Source organism: Selaginella moellendorffii, unplaced genomic scaffold, assembly GCF_000143415.4.
Source record: "Selaginella moellendorffii unplaced genomic scaffold, v1.0 SELMOscaffold_36, whole genome shotgun sequence".
NCBI classification, from domain to species: Eukaryota; Viridiplantae; Streptophyta; class Lycopodiopsida; order Selaginellales; family Selaginellaceae; genus Selaginella; species Selaginella moellendorffii.
The window spans coordinates 1554952-1573222 of record NW_003314297.1 but is presented as its reverse complement, the minus strand read 5'-3'; the positions used below and the strand labels follow the sequence as shown (position 1 = coordinate 1573222).

Genomic DNA, 18271 nt, shown 5'->3' with positions numbered 1-18271 from the left:
AATTGTCTCGTGGTTTTATATGTTTCCGATGCAGTTGTGAGGGAGATCGCAGAGAGGCTGTCGCAACCCACAGCTGAATCACAGCATCCATTGCCCCAGCAACACTCCACTAGCAACTGGTAAGTCTCATTGAAATAAGAGTTTCAATCTCAAAATCACCCTCTTTTCTTCGTTTGCTGCCAGGATCCTCATCATGAGTGCTCTAGACAAGTAGACAATTTTGTTTCGAGCTAGGATCCAGCAAGAACAAAACCATAGTGTTCTTCCTGGATCCTTCAAAGCAGCATAAATAGTGTGTACTCCCTTTCCTCATACAGACTTGGAATTGAGAAGGCTCTTGTCGCTATTGATTTTCTAGTTCATTATAATCTCGCTTTTTCGTTCTCATCGCTCTATACATCCCGCGGCAGCTGGAGCTCTATAATATCTTTCCGAGGTAACGGTTGAAGCTCACTCGATGGGCCGTGGCCCAGTTCTTCCAAGTTAATCGGGTCCATGTTACTTGGCTCGTCGGAAACAATCAGATAAGTGATCTCCCTGTCCACTCTAAATGCCAAGTATCCCACGGCAATCAAATAAACAAGGATCATCCCAAAAACCAGGATACCAATCATCACTTGAGCTCCCATTGCCAGGGAGCTCTTGATGAGCCACTTCACAAACAAGGAGGTAAGATAGTACACATTGATAGACATAACAGCACCACCAATTAACCATGTTGTGCACATCACCTGTACCACAGTTTGATGCTCGTAAAGTGCGGATACAGTTCTCAGTTCTTCCACTTACCGGCCAAGAGTTAGCATAAGGTCCCATTTTCACTTTGCTACTAGTGAATTTCAGCAGCGGAATAAGAACAAAGGGAAGAACAAAAGATAAAACCATCTAGAAAACCAGAATGTCAGTTAGAAGCATCGAAAACTTGAGAAGACGAGCACTCACAGAGACAATGATGATTAGTTGTCCAGCAGCGCTAGAACCACCAATAAGCGCAACAATTAGACTTGGAACAATTGCTACCGCTCGGGTTAGTAAGTTTCGAATCCAAGGTTTAAACCTCAAGTTTAAAAATCCCTGCATCACGTACTGGCCGGCATATGTGCCTGTAATCGTTGAGCTTTGCCCGGAGGCAAGCAATGCAACGCCGAAGAGGATCTTACTCCAACGTCCCAACACATTCTGCCGTTAAAAAGAAAAAAAAAGAAGAAGAAAAACTTAGAAAGTTCCAAATGACCATGAAGAAGTACGCACCTGCAGGAGGAATGAGGCCCGGTTTAGATCCAAGTCATTACAGTTTGCTCTATTCTCGGCTGATAAATCTGGTTGCGAACACACCGAGCCGCTAACAGCAATAACACATACGTTGATTAGAAAGGCGAAGAAAAGTGCGAATCCACTCTCAAACATATAGTACTTGCATCCTTGCTACATGAGAAATAAAAGAAAAACGAAAGTTCATGCTAGAAGCTTTGAAGACTTTGAATTACCTTGATTCCCTTATCAGAGCGAGGAATTCTTCGAGTTAGAACCAATGCCGAGTGAAGAAACAGGTTGTGTGGCATAATCATAGCCCCCAAGAGAGAAATAGCCAGCCCAGTGGCACCGTCGCCTTTGAGTTGAGGCACAAAGAGCCCTTTCAAAACTAGTGCAGCATTTGGTTTCGCGTAACCAAGCTCGGCAAAAAAACATCCAGTCATTATCATCACCAGTGCAGCGATAATAAGCTCCAGCTTGCGCACCTAGAATCGAAAAGCTGTTAAACAAAATCACCGGGAGAGAAGCCGCGCAAATTGAAAATACTCACTCCATACTGTTGCAAAGCCAGGAGGAGAAGTGTGCTGAGTCCAGTTAACAGGACGCCGATCCAAATAGGTACACTAAACAGAATGTTAAGTGCAAATGCCGTGCCTATGACTGGCAGAAAAAACGAAGGGAACAAACATTGACTTTGCAACGCAGACAAAATGCCTAAACGAACCTTCGGGAATATCAGCTGATATGACGGCAACTTCGGCCAATATCCACAGCAAAATCGACACAACCTTGGGATATTCGGTCCTACAGTGCTCGGCGAGATGCTTCCCTGGAAGGTGAAATATAAAGAAATAGTCACTTTGCGTGCTTGAGCAAGACTGTGTGCATTTTACCAGTGACCACACCCAAATTCGCGGCCAGGGACTGGATGATCAAAGCTGACACGGAAGCCACCAAGATAATCCAGAGCAGCTGCAAGGATTTCAGGTCACATAACTCACGAAACAAGATTTAGCAATGCCTACCTCATACTGATATTCCGCGCCGGATTGGAGATCGCTCTCGACTGCAACGTTGTCAGGAAACGAAGAAAAAAAACGAAGAAACGAAGAAAGGAAAGAACGAAGGAACCAAGCTCACAATTTCCAGGATCAATGTAAGCGATGCAAACCAAAAACCCCGGCCCCAAAAACGCTAGCAGCTTCCTCCATCCTTCTTTCTGATCAATTAGTGTTCATCCAGAGATGAGAAGAGAGGGAGAAAAGATCAGAGGAACAAAATAAGAACCAAGGAAAGAGAGAACAGCTGCATTGCTCACCTCCACTACATCCACTTGATTCTTCATCGGCTCATCGATGTCAGTGGGATCCATTCGCTGCTGTTGCTGCTGCTGCTGCTGCTGCTGGTGCCGCCTCGCCTCGTCATGGAGCGGATTGGACGCTCTCATCAGAAAATCGATGGAATTCCCAATCCAATCGCCGAGGCAGCGCTGCTAAAAAGAAACAGAGAGAGCTCTATTAGGACCCTAAAAAGGGCTTAACACAGCATATATTTCCCAAGCATCTCCTAATTGCGTAACATCATTAGCCCTTTTTCTTTTCTACTAAAGTACCTCATTCTCAATGGTAGAGCGCGTGTTGAAAATTGGGAGAGTGACACCACCGATGACTTCGAATCCTTCTTTTTAATCTAGAAGTGAGTGAAAGGAGCTCGATCCATTGATGCATCTTAAAAGATCATACCTTTGATCATGGCGTCCGGTTCTTTAAATGAGACGACACCACGGAAGTGCGTCTTCACTGCCGGACAGGCGTCTCCCGCATTGCGTAAAATTCTACATACCGGAAGATCGGCTTTCACTGTCCTCTCCTCTTCGTTTCCAGGAGTTTGTTCTCGGATACAATTGCGTTGAGATCGTCCTTTACTTTGTCAATGTCCGCGATTTCCTGCTCACATCCTTCCAGCTTTGCTTCAAGGTCCGCTATTTCCCGGTCCAACTTGTCCATCTCAAGGACTTTCTCCACAAGGCCACCAAAGCTCTCGTGCATGCCGCTCAGGATCCTGTAAGCCAGCCTGCACTGCGGCTCAATCTTGGCGTCCCTGGACGAAGTCATACATGAGTTTATGAAAAACACTAGCATTACAGAGACTTTAGCGCACCTGAAGATGAGCTCGTCAACCAGGAGGTGGATTCTCCCAAGCCGCTCTTGTGTCGCATTGTAATCTCTCTGAAGAATGCGTGTCTCGTGAATGATCTTTGTCACATCCGTCTCTTGCTTTTTGCTGTTCTTCACTAGCTCTGTGATGCGACGGACGTAGCTGCCTTTCGGCGCCTGCTTGGGACAATTAGCAAGCCTTGTCGTCAACGATGCCAGCTCTTCTTTCCTGTCGTTGAGTTTTTGCTTACACGGCTACAATAAGAAAACGGTGGTACCTTGCGGCGACCTTTAAGGAGATATCCTCTATCTCTTTCAACATTTTCTCCTCCAGAATCGTCGTCGATTGATTTGACAATATTTCCAGCGAGCGTTGAGAATCACTTATTTCTTTCTCGTAATGCTCCTTCCCCATTTCCCTGAATGGAAAACAAATCTGAAATGGCTTAACAAAATATTGAGCACGTACCAATGCTTTTGTGCAAGATCAAAAGATTTCTGGCTCGTCTCTATATCAGACTCGAGCTTCTCCAGAGCCGAGTGCGGACTTGAGCAGCTTTTTATCAGCTTAACAGCCTGTTGCAAAACCAGTAAATCATCCTCAGCGAGCCGAGCTTTCTTCTCTTCCTCGGCAACCGATACGTAGCCTTCGGAGTTATCTTTCTCGTATTTTGCAATCTACCAGAGCGGTAAGGCACAAGCTTAAAAGCAGTTACAGCACAAAGTTCGTTTGGCTACCTTTCCTTGAGTTTCTTTCAACTCGCTCAGCAGTTCGATATAGAGCTTCTCCTTGTCTGGGGTCATCTCCAAAAACTTTCCTCCGGTGATGATTCGGGGCTGGCCGTCATACTCTTTGCTTGTACGACCATCTCCCCCTGGATCTTCTGAACTGAAAGTCGACGAAACATTCTCAGCGTCATCATCCGAGTCGTTGCCCAACGTACGATAAGGAAGAACTTTCTCTTCTGTGTCAGACCACCCCAGCAAGGCTTGTCTAACCACAGCATCAATGTTAGAAGTGCCAGTTTCTTTTCTCGACGTCATACTCTTCCGTCTACGATTTGTTCGACCATGACTCGAGCTTGGCGTTGTTTTGGAAATCTTTTCGAGTAGAAACCGGAGGAGGCGGTGCACATCAGTTTCGTTTGGGTAAAGGAACTGCGACCAGCTCCTGCCAAAAGTGAAATCAACTTCTTGCAAAGAAAAAGAAAAAACCAGCCATGCAATTCTATCTTCTGATGTTGTCTAACACGAAGGAAAGAAGAACGAGATCTCATGAATTGTGCTACGTCCAAGCAAAACAAACTGAACACGATGTGCTTACCTGATGGAAGTTAAGATTCTCGCGGTAACCGAGCTGCGTCACTCCCTCAGCCAGCTGCATACACACTCTAAATCGTACCGACACCGATTGTGGCACAGATCCAGGCATGTAGACCTCCTCCCTGTATCCGTCGCCGCCGATGATCCGCAGCGCCTGCGAGCACATCGAAATGAGCGCAGCAGGGCCAATGTCGTGCACAGACGCCACTCCCGGCGGCATCACGATCCCAGCCAGCTCCAGCGCCTCGAGCAAAATCCTCTGCGCATCCTCCATCGGACAGTAACCCTAAAAATGTAGGCCCCAAAACAAAGAGACAGAGCCCTAAAAGCAGGGCCCCTGTTCTGACCTAAAAGTTGCTTTGCTATTTGCAGAAAATATCTCTAGCCACAGAGACACCACATTTGGAGGTTAAAGCCTTTGCCAACGTCGACAGTCCACCAAACGATGCAATGCAAGGCTTTTTGTAGAATTTTCAATGCATACGAACTCATGATAGTTTTTATAATCATTTTAGGCTGGGCAAGTCAATGATTGAGTGAGTACCCATGGCTTCTTTGTTTTGACTCCTCGGTACGCTCAATTTTAACCCCCCGGACGACCAGCAACGAATCTTGACTAACAAGGCCATGAAAATAGTAATGAATTCTAGAGTATTGTTCTTCATGCAATGTATAGATAGCATTAGAATTCATGGCTCACCAGGAATTGATGATATAGCACATGGTCTCAGTTTTGTTCGTTTGACAACATGTAGTTTACAAGCTCTCTCTTGCGTGTTGATCTCATCCCGTAAGTTCCTTGGTTGATCCATCACAATCTCTCGACCCAAAGGCCAATTGGCCTGGGCTCCAAACTAGCCGTCAGTCGGGTGTGGGGACTGAGAGTAAATTCGATTTGTCACTGTCCATGCGAGCGATTGAGCTTTAAAGGGAAGTTCGGGTCCACCACCTTTTATTTTGCTCATCTTTTCCGGGGAATAAAATAGCTATTCTCTAGATTTTTTTGGGAGGAATAATAGATGGAACATCCAAGTTTTCATGATGGAAAGCTCAAGAAATTCACTCCATGCGAAGTACTGTAAATCATAGGAAACGCAGTTTGTCAAATGCCAAGACATGGACAATAACTTTGGATTGATTTCTCCAACGCAATACATGGTTAGCACCAAAAGAACACAAAAAATGATCTCGAGAGGAACGCGAGAAATAGACAAGAACAGATACTAAATATTATAGATCATAAGCTCTGGCTCCAAATTCTCTAGGTTCTATAAGCTTTGATATTTACAAAAGAGCTGATTTTAGAGAGAGGAGAGAGAGAAGCAAAAAAAAAAAAAAGGAACCGAACTTTTTGTTGCCATATGTTCACGAAGTCCGATCATCGATCGATTCGGAGCAAGCAGCCCATCGCTAAAAACTGTCGGCTCGATCGTTCCAAAAGAACGCGATCAATTCCTCGCAACGCTTTGTCTCTGCTGGTGGTGGTAGTGGTGGTGGTGGTGGCTATGGCTATGGCTACCAGAACCAATCTGATCTCCACCACCACCATGCGCATTGTGACTCTCGGAGATGCTCTCCAGCGCAGGCCTCCAAATGCCCGATCTTCCGGAAGACGAGCCGGAGGAAGAACCACAAGAAGAAGAAGACCTGCTAGATCTCCGCGAGTGCTTGGCGGCGCCACCGCCGCCACCAACCTTACGCGGAAGATAGTTGTGATCTTGGAGAATATCCGCCGCCGCCACCGCGTCCGCCGCTTTCATCTCCTTCTCCACCAAGAGCTGCTCCAAGTAGCGCTTGGAAACCACCAGCGTCGTCACCCCGCCTTCCTTCTTCACCCGGAATGGCGGGTGATTGGCGGCGCCGCGAGTGGATTGCTCCGCCGCTGGTTTGGGCGGGGGTGGCGGAGCTTGAGCGTCACTCTTGGAACGGCTCCGCTGCTGCTTGGAGCTCTTGGCCTCCTGATGGGCGGCGGGGGCGACGCTCACATTCTCCTGCGAGTGGCACTGGAACTTGTAGGCACGGCACCCCACCTCGGCGCTGGAGCTCCTGGTGGTGGCGGCGGAGGGATCCAGCGGCAGCAGCAGGAATTTGGGATTGGAATCCTCGGCGCTGAGGCACTTGGCAAGCTTGAGCTTGTCCTCCTCTGTTGACGATGAGCGAGGAGGAGACGAGGACGAGGACGAAGAAGGAAGAATGGAGAGGGATGGATTGGGAATGGAGTTTAGACCTGCTGCCAGCGCCGCCGCTCTGTACTTCTCCTGCGCCCAGATGAGCTCCGCCGCTCGAATCGGGCGGATTAGCCGCTCTACTCTGCCATTCGTGTTCACCACCTGGACAACCTCCATCGCTCCACAGATTAAAACGCAAGACATCAAATTCCCCATTGCTTCCTTCTTCTTCTCCCCTGTTTGTGTGGTCTTCCCTCTTTAAGGCGAGAGAGTCTCGCAACAAATGCCCGCGCAGGGCATCGGCGCACGGATTCGCGCGAGCGACTGGATTGCAGCAGCGACACGATTCGATTCAATTAAATCCTCTACGATGGACCGAAACCTGGGAGTGATTCAAGGAGGTGAGAGATCTCCAGCGAAAGGGAAGGGAAAAGAAAAAATGCCCTGCTCTTTCCGTGCGGATTCTTGATGGAAATCAATGCCAGGAGAGGAGAAAAGCGAGAAGAGCAATTCAATCCCGAGCAGCATCCATCCACCAGCTATATGCTTTTACGTCACACCGCCCGCCCTCTTTCCTTGCTCGCTCTGGGATAAATTCAATGAAGAACAACGCGAGCCAATCAACCCATCCGCAATAATATACAGCCTCAACCAGAATATGCCCGTGATGCGTACATACAGTACCAGGAAAGTATTGACACACATCCGACCGTACAGGATGTAACGGCCTAGATGCCGCCACGACTATGACATGTACGGGAAAGTGTTTTCCACCGTTCTTTCCGCTTGTTTTCTCTCGATCCAGTTCTTCGACTCGGCAGTGAGTCTTCGAACTTAATGGCTGTCAAGTGAAAGCCATCTCTCCTGATTCCTAGCGGCCGAAAGATTGGAACAGCACCAAAAGGAAACACTTACTTTAATGCGATCGAGGAGCTCCTCGGCATAGCAGCAGTAGACCCCGTGGTCTCGAGTTGCGAGACTCGTTCCTCTCCTACACAGGACCAGAGCTTTCAAACCGTGCTTTAGCCTTTCAAAGTGCGAGTGAGAAAGCCTTATAACAAGGGGAAAATAAAGAAAGCTCAAAAGAAAAGTCTAGCCAGGCCGGTGCTGCGCGCGAGAGAGTAAAATACCTATGCTTTTGCAGGCGGCTGTCTACTGCCCGGCGTGACTCTTTTCTCTTCTTGTGCGCTCCTGCAAAGCTGGGACGGCTATTTACATGTACAGGCCCTCCGGGACGCCTTCTTTCTTCTTGTACATGACCTTCTCTTTCGCCTTCTTGAAATCAGCTTGAGTTACCTGGAGAAGAAGAAAATCGTTACAAGAAAGTTGTGAAAAGCATCGAGAAACTACCTTCATCCGCCGTTCTCTTAGTGCCAGAAGCCCAGCTTCAGTGCACATTGCCTTGATGTCAGCTCCAGAAAATTCGTCCTTCGTCATCACAAACTCTTCAAAGTTCACATCGTCAGAGAGTGTCATTCTCGATGTATGGATCTGCAAGAACCAAAGTGGTTAGGAAAAACAAACGCGCACAAAGAAAAAAAACACGTCACCTGAAAAATGCGTCGTCGGGTTTTGATATCCGGCAAAGGAAACTCGATTTTCCGGTCAATTCTACCGGGTCGAAGCAACGCAGGGTCCAAGCTTTCGATGCGGTTCGTCGCTAGGATAACTTTCACGTCACCCCGAGCATCGAAACCATCGAGCTGGTTCAGCAGCTCAAGCATGGTCCGCTGAATTTCGCGCTCTCCACCAGAGTGTGCATCATACCTTGAGAAGGTTGTTCCCAATTAGTTTCTGCAACAACCATGCAACGAAATCACCTTTTCGTTCCAACAGCATCAATCTCGTCAATGAACACAATGGACGGAGAAAGATCGTCCGCAACGCGAAAGAGCTCCCTAACAAGCTTAGGACCGTCTCCCAAATACTTTTGAATAAGCTCGCTGCCAACAACACGCAAGAACGTTGCAGATGTGGAGTTTGCAACAGCCTGTAGAACCAAAGCTAGTTAGTTACGAAGCAGCACCTTAAAAGATGTCACACTTACCTTTGCCAGGAGCGTTTTGCCAGTTCCAGGTTCGCCATAAAGTATCACTCCCTTGGGAGGTTTGATTCCAATGTCCTCGTACAGCTCTGGATGCGTAAGTGGCAGCTCGACGGCTTCCTTGATCTCTTGTACCTGGGCATCCAAGCCCCCGATGTCGGCATAAGACTCTAGCGGAGCTTTTTCGACTTTCATCACCGACACCATAGGATCGACTTCGTCTTGCAACAATCCAACAACGGAGAGAACCTGCCGAAGAGAAACAAAGTAGAAACAAACGCTAGCAAGCAGGAAACAGTACCTTATTGTGCATGAGGATCGCACACCCGGGCTCAAGCTGGTCCTTGTCCACGAACGAAAGAATGTTGACATAGTACTCTGGCCCGACCGACGACGAAACAATAGCGTGGTTCTCATCAATGATCTCCTCCAAGCTCCCCACGCTCATGGGCGATCCTCGGAGATCATCGACCTTAGATCTGTCCTCCTCATTCTTATCCTCCTGCGGCTTCAAGCGCTCTTGATTCGTCACGTACTCTTCCTCCATGAGCAAGTAATCCTTGACCCTCTCGAGCTTGAGAAGCCGGAGCTTGCATTTGGTGGCCGGCGTGACGAAAGGAAGGCGTGCCGCTGCCTCGGGGCCCTTCTGCTTGCGCTGCTTCCGCCCAACCCTAGTCGGCGGAGCTGCTGGCTCATACTTCTTCTCCTTCTTGTCCTCCTGCCTGCGATCTCCGGGCGGCCCGCCCTGCCTGGGAAATCCCGATTGACCCTGCCCCATAGATCGATCTCTTGGCGCACACCAAAAACCTACCCGAGTGAAAATGAAGAACCCTAAAAGATGCCGCCTCCTGGTCTATGAAATTTCCAGAGCTCGATGGCCTCAAATCGGAATGGAGCCGACTCCTCAGGCACTTTGGCGATGCGCGCGACCTCTGCCAGGGCCGGATCATCCATGAGAGGATCGTCGAGAGAGGACACCACTGCGACATCTACCTCGCCAATCTCCTCGTCCAGATGTATGGGAAATGCGGCAGCGTCGAGGACGCCTTGGCAGTCTTCGATGCGTCGTGGGGGAAGAACACATTCTCCTGGAGCATTCTCGTCGCGGCGCTCGTCCACAACGGGCGGATCGAGGCCGCCAGGCGCGCATTGGCGGCGATGCCGCAGTGGAACGCCGTGTCTTGCACCACGCTCGTCGCTGGATATTTCCACGAGGGAGATCCTGACGAGGCGCAGAGGATTTTCGACCTGATCCAAGAGCCTAGCATCGTCTCCTGGAACGCGCTTCTCGCCGGCTATGGCGAGCGCGGCGATCTCCGGGCGGCTCGAAGAATCTTCGATTCGATGAGCGAGCGCAGCACCGCGACCTACAATGCGATGATCCAGGCGTGCGTCCAGCACGGAGAATTCGAGCAAGCGAAGATCGTCTTCGAGAGCATGGCGAAGATCGTCGAGAAATCCAGGGCCATAGCCAAGGACAACTCCCACCACAGAGACGTGGTGACGTGGACGACGATGATCGAGGCATATGCCCAGAACGGGCATCTCGCGGAGGCAAAGGCACTGTTTGATGGAATATCCGGCCGGAACGTAGTGACGTGGACGGTGATGCTGGCGGCCAGCACCGCGGCCGGAAATCTCCACGTGGCGAGGGGGATATTTAACCGCCTTCCACAGCACAACGTCGTAGCCTGGAACGCGATCGTCCAGGCGGTTGCCCAGTTTGGAGATTTTGACGAGGCCAAGAAACTCTTTGACCGTACGCCATGCTGGAGCATTGTCTCCTGGAACGCGATGATCACCGCGTACGGCCAGAGGGGTTACGTCGGCGAAGCCCAAGAAATGCTCCACAGAATGTCCCAGTGGAATGTGGTGTCTCTCACGGCACTGGTAGCGGCTTACGGCCAAAACGGGCACCTAGATCTCGCCAAAGAACTCTTCCACTGGATGCCCGAGAGGAACATCATCACCTGGAACTCGATGCTAGCTTTTCTCCCGGGAGATGGAAGCCATCGTCCGGAAGAAGTGTTTTCGCTCATGCCCTCCTGGGACCTGGCATCGTATAACTCTCTCGTCCAGGCACACGCGGAGCGAGGTAGCTTGGCGCGAGCTCGAGAGATCTTCGAAACAATGTCCAAGCGCGATTGGATCTCCTGGCTCATCATAATCACGGCTTTCTCTAGAGCAGGAAACGTTGACGAGGCTCGGAAACTCTTCGACGCTTCACCGGAGCCGCGGAACGCTGCCCTGTGGAGCTGTATGATAAGTTGCTACACCGACAACGGCCGCTTGGATGGAGCCAAGTTGATGTTTGACACCATGCCCGCCCCGAGGCTGATTTCCTGGACCACCATGCTCTCGGCTTATGCCACCGGAGGACGAGCTCGGGAAGCACTGCAGCTGTTCAGCTCGATGATTCTTCATGGCCTGGAGTGTAAGGAGGTGAGCTTCGTCACCGTCTTGAATGCCTGCAGCCATATGGGATGGGTCGAAACTGGCCGAGAATACTTCCTCTCCATGGTCTCCGACCATGGAATTCATCCTGTTCCTGACCACTACACTTGTCTTGTTGACGCCTTTGGCCGCGCAGGGCAGTTGAATAGAGCTCGGGATCTTCTTCTCAGTGTACCTTTCATGCCGGACTGTGCTGCATGGGGAGCTTTGCTGGGTGCTTCTATGGCTTATGACGATGTTCAAGTTGGCGAGCTCGCAGCGGAGCAACTAATGGAGCTTGAGCCTGACCAAGCCACCACTTACGTGAAACTGGCTAATGCTTACGCGGCTGGTGCTCGGTTGACGTAGTTAATGATAAATGGTGCTAGAAAATTGTTCTTTAGATGTAGGAGTAAGCACAATCTTAAAGGAGCGATACTTCTAGCGATCAATCCGTCAGTCGTCGAAATCGCCACGGTCGTGGTACCCACGGGGCGTACGTGAAGATTCCAGAAATGGGAAGATTACATACCACCCATTTTTCACCGCAAAATTTGAGACACCACTACAGATTCGCTTTTTGACACGATCATGCCACCTGGACGTCCCACCAGCTGCCAGTTAAGCCTGAAGTCCTTATAAATTCACCACCATTGTTCAGCACAGCTTCAAACATAGCAAGCTAGAACAGCAAGCGCTCCCCAATAAGCTCTAGATTCTTCCAGGCTCATCCCAATTCATTCTTGAGCAATTATCTGATTTCTGTAGAATTCATAATGGCTAGCACTGTTGCAGCGAGAGGCATCCCTCTGCCTACGGCACTGTCTTCGCTCACCCCTTCTTCTGATTCCAGGCTCCGAGGAAGTCACAATGCCTCGAGCCGGCTCTCACGCTGCATTGTAGTCCGAGCATCACAGCAGCAGCAGAATGCTGGCGACTTGCTGGAAAAGACCAAGAAGAAGATCACCCGAGAAAGTGTGGAGAAGCATCAGGAAGGGACCAAGTCGGAGCGCCCAGAAAACATCCCACTCTCGATTCCCCAATCCCAGGCTCAGAGTCCCGACTGGAGCTACCCGCGACCCGAGGTAGAGCGCAGGCCCGAAACTGGTGCCAGAGACTTCGGAAGCTTGATGGCATTTGATGGCCCTGGACCGGAGACGATCAATGGCCGACTGGTAAGTATCTATAATGCTCAGCTTCCTAGAATTTGGATTTCTTAATCCAACTTGAACACCTTGAACAGGCAATGCTAGGTCTCGTCTGGGCATTCGTCGCTGAGAAGTTGACGGGGGAGACAGTCGCACAGCTGCTGTACGCACCCGGGAACAACGGATTGTTCTACTACTTTGCAATGGTGCAGCTCTTCATGTACGCGTCATTGGTGACCATGTTCAACGGCGAGAGTCCGGACAGCAGAGCGATTGGACCTTTCACAGCCAAAGCCGAGCGGTGGAATGGCCGGCTCGCCATGATGGGCTTCCTAAGCCTGGTTGTCACCGAGGCCTTTATCAACACCCCGGTCTTCAACCTCCACATGTAAATTTACTGTGTACATAGTAGTACCTTGTTTGAAGAGACCAAATTGATTATCTTTTTTACCCTTCCATGCTTTCAAAATAGTCGAAAGTGCGTAAAGTTTTCTTCCTTAGAAATGGATGCTGGCTTGTGAGAACTTCGGGTCCCTCGTGGTTATTGTCAGAACCGGTTGAACTCTATAATCCCTACCTTCCTCATTTCTTATCCTCTACCAAAATGTGCCCCGATCCTACAAAGAAATCTTGATCTTTGCTTTCCAAGGCATATGCCTTTGCCTGAATTCGTTGTCCACGATCGTCGTTCCAGAGCGAAAAAGCAGTAGGTCACGGGCAGAAACTTATCTGAAGTGTATGATTCGCAAGGGAGCTTGCGTTGCCGGCTCCCAGAAGGGGTCATCTTCTCCTTGTTGTCTCTGCGTAGGACGGCACATCCTGTTTGTGCCGCGTACTCAGCGGCTCGATCAGCCATTGCTCTTGGAGATCATCGGAATTGGGAAGAAGCGTTTTTCGGCCATCATGCTAGTTATCTGCTCTCTAGACTCGATCGATACTTTGCAGCGATCATCCAGAGCAGTGACTGAATCATTCACGGTGTGCAGCCTGCGCCACTCTGGTTCGTGCTTTACTGTTCATTCATGCGTACCCGATATCCGCCGAGGTCCGCTCTGTCTGCCTTCGTGTTTTGAGGGCTTGGCGACAGACGTCATAGTCATGGCCCATCTGATAGCTTGCATTGCTGCGTCCATCTGTTGAATAGTGTGAGCAACAGATGTTGCCAGAAATCAACCAGTCAATGGTGACGGCCACAGCGCAGACAAGAGGAATTATATTTGTACAATTTAGGGCTTTCAATATATTGCCGGCAACACTTTGAATGCTGGTAACTTTGCAACGATGCAACGCGCCATGTTCATCAGCAAGTGTCCGGACAGCAGAGCGATTGGACCTATCACAGCCCAAGCTGAGCGGTGGCATGCCCTGGTCGCCATGATGGATGGGCTTCCTAAGCCTGGTTGTCACCGAGGCGTTTATCAATGGCTGTCACTGTATAAATCAAATTCAAAATAACAGAAGACAATTAAGAACTCAAATGAAGTCAATCAAATATAAGCAAACAAATAAAGACAAACTAGTTCATCTAGTGGCTTGCAATTGGCTAGAAAAAATCAGATTTCTTGGTTGTAAAATATTCATTGGCATCTCCCAATATAATGGTATTAAAAAAGTAATTTCCAAAACCCATAAAAGGGTCAGGAAATTTCTATTGTAGTAAGTGTTGGCAAAATTTATTGAGGGGTAATTTAGCAAAGCAAAGTCTTTACTTTGAAATAAAAAATACCCTAAAGATGGAGGTACTGATTTTATGATACAGTTATATTTAAATATTTTTTTAGCCCATTTTTAGTATTTTGTTTTTATCATTTAATCATTGCACCAAACATGAGGGAGCAGATCTTCAAGGCTTGCATGATCCACTAATAAAAGGAAGTGGAACAAAAAGTCATCTAGTTATTCCTGCTTTAGCTTGTATGGATATCTAGTATTGAATTTCTTGTTTAACTTTGTTTACAATGCTTCTTTCATGACCACTACCACTAGAATGGAGAAAAACTTATGGAGGAAAGCTTGGATTAATTACCATTACAAATTGCTATTGAAGAGAAAAAGTCTTGCATCATGATATACACAAGGAAAAAAATTGAGAGAACACAAATCACTAGAAAGTCAATAGTGAAATTTATGAGTTGGAAATGATTGGAGCTTATATATCTTTAATTAGATCCCAAGCAACAGTTCATTATCACAAAGTATAATAGAGAAAAACTTTAGAAAAAAAATATAATTGATTAATCTCCAAATCTTGATTTCACACATGTTTGGAAGGGGTAACTTTTTTGCTTTTTTCCCTTTGGTTTTGCATTTAGTTTAAATGTAAAAATTCCAAGCACAATAATCTAGAAAATTTAAAGGGATCAGAGCAAATAAAGTGTAGCGCATTTTATCTCTTTCCCCTTAAGTCAATTAAAAAAGGGGTAATTGTTTGATGAGAGAGCTCTTAATGGCTGTTTTATCCCCATTTATCCCCCAAGATTCCAAAGATCCATGGTGACAGTATATCCAAATCTCATCCCATGATCACATGCACTACATGAAGTGTGGATTCACTTGAATGTTCTTGGCTAGAATATTTTTCAGTCTCTATTTATAAATAAAATATATATTTATATATTTTATTACCATGAATATGAAGTTATTTATATAAAACTTTAACTATAGAATATAAGTTTTTGAATTTGATTGTTTATAAAACATATAAACTGTTATAATAAGTATATGACCAAGAGTACAGTATATATAATATATATTTATAATTTATTTAATAACTATATGCTTGTTAAAACATGTTATAGCATGTATGTTTGCTTATACCCTAAACCCTATTAAAGGTATAGTGAGCCTTCAATGTTGGCTTTGTATAGAAAATAAAATTTTAATTTATGATAGGATTACTTCAAAAATTATATTATCATCTAATAAAGATATTAAACTTCATCTATGGGTGGTAGAGTTGTAATACATAAATCTTTAACTTCCAAAATGGAGTTAAAAATATCACATTGCTATGGTTGAAGTAGAAATGTAACAGTATAACATGTTACTTTGACATGAAAAATTAAAAGTGGGAGAGAAACTCCCAAAAAAGTGCTTAAAGAATAAACATGAAACAATTGATAAATAAGTTTTTAGAAAGGGACAAAAAAAAATCAATATATGGTAAGTGTTATGAAATGTTGAAGATTAAAGTGAGTTTGAGATCAAATTTGAGACCAAATTTAAGGGGTAAAACCCAAAACAACCATCTCCTAAACTTTAAATGGTTTAATAAGTCTTTATGGGATAATAGATGAAGGATTCTAAAGGAATTAATATAAGCTTTGTGTAACTTATGAAATGGTTAGATATGTTATTTAAATAAGAAACAAAAACTTTTTTATATCACTCTAAACTTCCTCTTATAACTACTAGTGATTTTAACATTTTAATTTGGTGTTGTAAGAGCCTTAGCCAATAGTTGTGAAGGCTTAAATAAAAAAAAAATCACACAAATAATAATTATCATCTTGTTTTGCTTTAAAAGATTGAAAATTAAGATGAGATAAATAAACTCTTTAAACAATAGTTTCAATGCAAGCAATAGTTCTAAACTGATATATTGAAATGTGAAACTTATTAAATGAAACTTTCTCACACTACTAGCATCCATTGCAATATGTGCTTCTAAAGTTTAGAGTAAATAATAGCTTCCTTATAATAGGGTATTATTAAAAAATGAATGAAAGAGAAAGAAAATAGGGTACTGCATAAACCTCATTTGTATGCTTCTATTGGAGGTGTAACTTAGATGATCTTTATAACCTCTGGTATGATTATAACCTGAATGAGAGAAGTTTTTTCCTCTTATTTATGACTAAGCTCATCCCACGAAACCTTTCATTCATAATTAAGCTTATGAAACAAAAATAATTTGTGTTCTAAGAGCACTATGCACTCATTTACACTTCTTCATTATATATTAGAAGAAATCTATGGCATTAGAAATTTTAATGAAGGTGTTCATAACCTATTTGATTTATGATTGGGGCTGTAGTGAACTACTAAAGACAGGAAAGATCATGCTTTGATACACCATGTATAAAAAACAAACTGTTTAAAGTATCATTATAGAAAAAAATCATGAAATCATGATTGAAACAATAAAGAATTTAAAATCAAATTAAGACTAAATATATTTTGAAAGAACTCCAAATGATGGGTGACCTCCTAAAAAATCCAAATCTAAGAGATTACAAAGTTTGAGTTCGAGACTATTAAGTTAATGATAGTCTTAGGGCATAATATAAAGGTAATAGCCTTAGCATGGACTTTAGGGATGTCAAGGAAGTATAAATAACTAAAATTTCAATTTTATTTTACTTTGTTATATTTTTTACTATTTGGAGAAGTCTCACTCATAACCTCTATGAGTCTTTATCTTAACTTAGGGTATTTGTTAAAATGTTAAAGATGGCTATAAGCAACTAAAATGAACATTTTGAAATACAATTTATAAGGGTTTAAATATAGAGGAAAAGGGCCCATAACACCCTCTTTTTCAATCAGTTAAGGGTTTTAGGATATTTAGGGTTAAATGTCCTTGGGTTTGAATAATATTTAGCTGAGTGACCTCCCGGGAAGTCCAAACTCAAGAATTTACAATAACATTTAAGCTATATTACCTTTGAGTTCCATTACAAACATTCAAAGCTCTCAAAGATTTTCACTATCTCAATAGTAATCCTTAAAGCTCTCAAAGATTCTTATTGTGTCAATAGTAATCCTAGACTATAAACCCATCTCTCTCAAAAAATAGTAATCCTCAAAGCTTTCAAAGATTTTCATTGTCTCAATAGAATCCTAAAATACAAACCCATCTCTCTCAAAGATTCTCATTGTCTCAATAGTAATCTTAAACTATAAACCCATCTCTCAAAGATTAAGTCATTTATCCCAAGTGTGGTCATATCTTATGACCACTCTTTAGCACCATTAAAATGCCCTAAGATGTAGGATCCTCTAATATCCTTTCTTTGATCTCTATCAAATATTTATTTATTTATGGCAATACTCACCAATATTGTTATTGGGTCAAGGTGCAAAACCTCATCTACTAAGTATTATTATCCCCCAAAGTTTCAATGATTCATAGTGATAGTATATCTAAATTTCATCCCATGATCACATGTGTTACAATACTCTCCCCACCTCTAAAGTGAGATTCTGATAAATCATGTAAGGTATCCATATATGTAATAACACTCACATTTGAATTGGGAGCATTAATCATTTGATCTCTTGAATGAGTTAGAAATGGCTTTTAAACACTTCACCCCACTTATTTATCATACTATTGTGTTTAAGATAAATTTTACATTTGATAAATATACTCACTAGTAGTACTGTCCATAATAGTCAATAAAATTAAACTAGACTAACATATAGGGCATGATAGTAAAGGTGTTTAATAAACATGGTAAGTTATTACATACTGCTATTGACAGACTAATGCTTAATACAAGTTAGTGCAAAACAAAGTCAATTATGTTTGGTTAAATAGAAAACTAAAAATTCCTTCTCTATGTTCATTTGGCTAAGTAAATATGCTAAGTTAAATTTATTAACACTTGAACAAGAGAAATTATCAAAGCGAACTAACAATATCAATCTTTTTACCATTGTGTTAGTAAAAGAAAAATATCCAAAAAGACTCATCCATGGATAACTTTCAATATCTGCAATCATATTCACAATATTAATGTT

General features: G+C 44.7%; 5 protein-coding genes across 8 annotated transcripts; 2 read left to right on the top strand and 3 right to left on the bottom strand.

Annotated features, from left to right (window-relative positions):
* Window positions 1-198: 198 nt before the first annotated feature.
* Window positions 199-3108, bottom strand: LOC9653087 (metal transporter Nramp6). Of its 4 annotated transcripts, none has more exons than XM_024683225.1 (13): window positions 2997-3108; window positions 2867-2943; window positions 2573-2746; window positions 2395-2473; window positions 2280-2320; window positions 2148-2226; window positions 1979-2083; window positions 1805-1914; window positions 1488-1739; window positions 1252-1425; window positions 943-1179; window positions 790-885; window positions 199-731 (listed from the first exon to the last, which is right to left on the bottom strand). In XM_024683225.1, exons 3-13 carry the CDS (start codon window positions 2699-2701, stop codon window positions 393-395), a joined length of 1641 nt encoding a protein of 546 aa, XP_024538993.1. In that variant the 5' UTR covers window positions 2702-2746; window positions 2867-2943; window positions 2997-3108; the 3' UTR covers window positions 199-392. The 4 variants fall into 4 exon arrangements, with proteins under 4 accessions (XP_024538993.1, XP_024538990.1, XP_024538991.1 ...); XM_024683222.1 differs by having other exon boundaries at window positions 2867-2934; window positions 2997-3058; XM_024683223.1 differs by having other exon boundaries at window positions 2573-2743; window positions 2867-2934; window positions 2997-3058.
* Window positions 2951-5054, bottom strand: LOC112349213 (coiled-coil domain-containing protein 22-like). The gene is made up of 6 exons (XM_024683227.1): window positions 4735-5054; window positions 4149-4568; window positions 3880-4088; window positions 3689-3829; window positions 3415-3639; window positions 2951-3354 (listed from the first exon to the last, which is right to left on the bottom strand). Exons 1-6 carry the CDS (start codon window positions 5005-5007, stop codon window positions 3111-3113), a joined length of 1512 nt encoding a protein of 503 aa, XP_024538995.1. The 5' UTR covers window positions 5008-5054; the 3' UTR covers window positions 2951-3110.
* A 2852-nt stretch (window positions 5055-7906) lies between these two features.
* On the bottom strand, window positions 7907-9762 carry LOC9653316 (26S proteasome regulatory subunit 4 homolog A). The gene is made up of 6 exons (XM_002978064.2): window positions 9247-9762; window positions 8949-9194; window positions 8722-8891; window positions 8452-8668; window positions 8252-8392; window positions 7907-8197 (listed from the first exon to the last, which is right to left on the bottom strand). The coding sequence occupies exons 1-6, from the start codon at window positions 9721-9723 to the stop codon at window positions 8114-8116; spliced, it is 1335 nt and encodes a 444-aa protein (XP_002978110.1). The 5' UTR covers window positions 9724-9762; the 3' UTR covers window positions 7907-8113.
* A 38-nt stretch (window positions 9763-9800) lies between these two features.
* On the top strand, window positions 9801-11747 carry LOC112349172 (pentatricopeptide repeat-containing protein At4g02750-like). Its single transcript, XM_024683063.1, has one exon. The coding sequence runs from the start codon at window positions 9801-9803 to the stop codon at window positions 11745-11747; it is 1947 nt and encodes a 648-aa protein (XP_024538831.1).
* A 29-nt stretch (window positions 11748-11776) lies between these two features.
* Window positions 11777-12974, top strand: LOC9653314 (early light-induced protein 1, chloroplastic). Its single transcript, XM_002978252.2, has 2 exons — window positions 11777-12553; window positions 12622-12974. Exons 1-2 carry the CDS (start codon window positions 12155-12157, stop codon window positions 12916-12918), a joined length of 696 nt encoding a protein of 231 aa, XP_002978298.1. The 5' UTR covers window positions 11777-12154; the 3' UTR covers window positions 12919-12974.
* The last annotated feature ends 5297 nt before the right edge of the window (window positions 12975-18271 follow it).

Excerpts from the sequence above, each read along its gene's own strand:
- LOC112349213 (XM_024683227.1), bottom strand. The coding sequence starts at position 5,007 with ATGGAGGATGCGCAGAGGATTTTGCTCGAGGCGCTGGAGCTGGCTGGG. Across the intron at positions 3,830-3,879 it reads GATCTTGCACAAAAGCATTG|GGAAATGGGGAAGGAGCATT; the intron begins GTACGTGCTCAA and ends TTTTCCATTCAG. Across the intron at positions 3,355-3,414 it reads GTTGACGAGCTCATCTTCAG|GGACGCCAAGATTGAGCCGC; the intron begins GTGCGCTAAAGT and ends GACTTCGTCCAG.
- LOC9653314 (XM_002978252.2), top strand. The coding sequence starts at position 12,155 with ATGGCTAGCACTGTTGCAGCGAGAGGCATCCCTCTGCCTACGGCACTG. Across the intron at positions 12,554-12,621 it reads AGACGATCAATGGCCGACTG|GCAATGCTAGGTCTCGTCTG; the intron begins GTAAGTATCTAT and ends CACCTTGAACAG.
- LOC9653316 (XM_002978064.2), bottom strand. The coding sequence starts at position 9,723 with ATGGGGCAGGGTCAATCGGGATTTCCCAGGCAGGGCGGGCCGCCCGGA. Across the intron at positions 8,892-8,948 it reads GCAAAACGCTCCTGGCAAAG|GCTGTTGCAAACTCCACATC; the intron begins GTAAGTGTGACA and ends TTGGTTCTACAG. Across the intron at positions 8,669-8,721 it reads GATGCTGTTGGAACGAAAAG|GTATGATGCACACTCTGGTG; the intron begins GTGATTTCGTTG and ends AACCTTCTCAAG.
- LOC112349172 (XM_024683063.1), top strand. The coding sequence starts at position 9,801 with ATGAAATTTCCAGAGCTCGATGGCCTCAAATCGGAATGGAGCCGACTC.
- LOC9653087 (XM_024683222.1), bottom strand. Across the intron at positions 1,426-1,487 it reads GCTCTGATAAGGGAATCAAG|CAAGGATGCAAGTACTATAT; the intron begins GTAATTCAAAGT and ends TTTCTCATGTAG. Across the intron at positions 1,180-1,251 it reads GGGCCTCATTCCTCCTGCAG|AATGTGTTGGGACGTTGGAG; the intron begins GTGCGTACTTCT and ends TTTTAACGGCAG.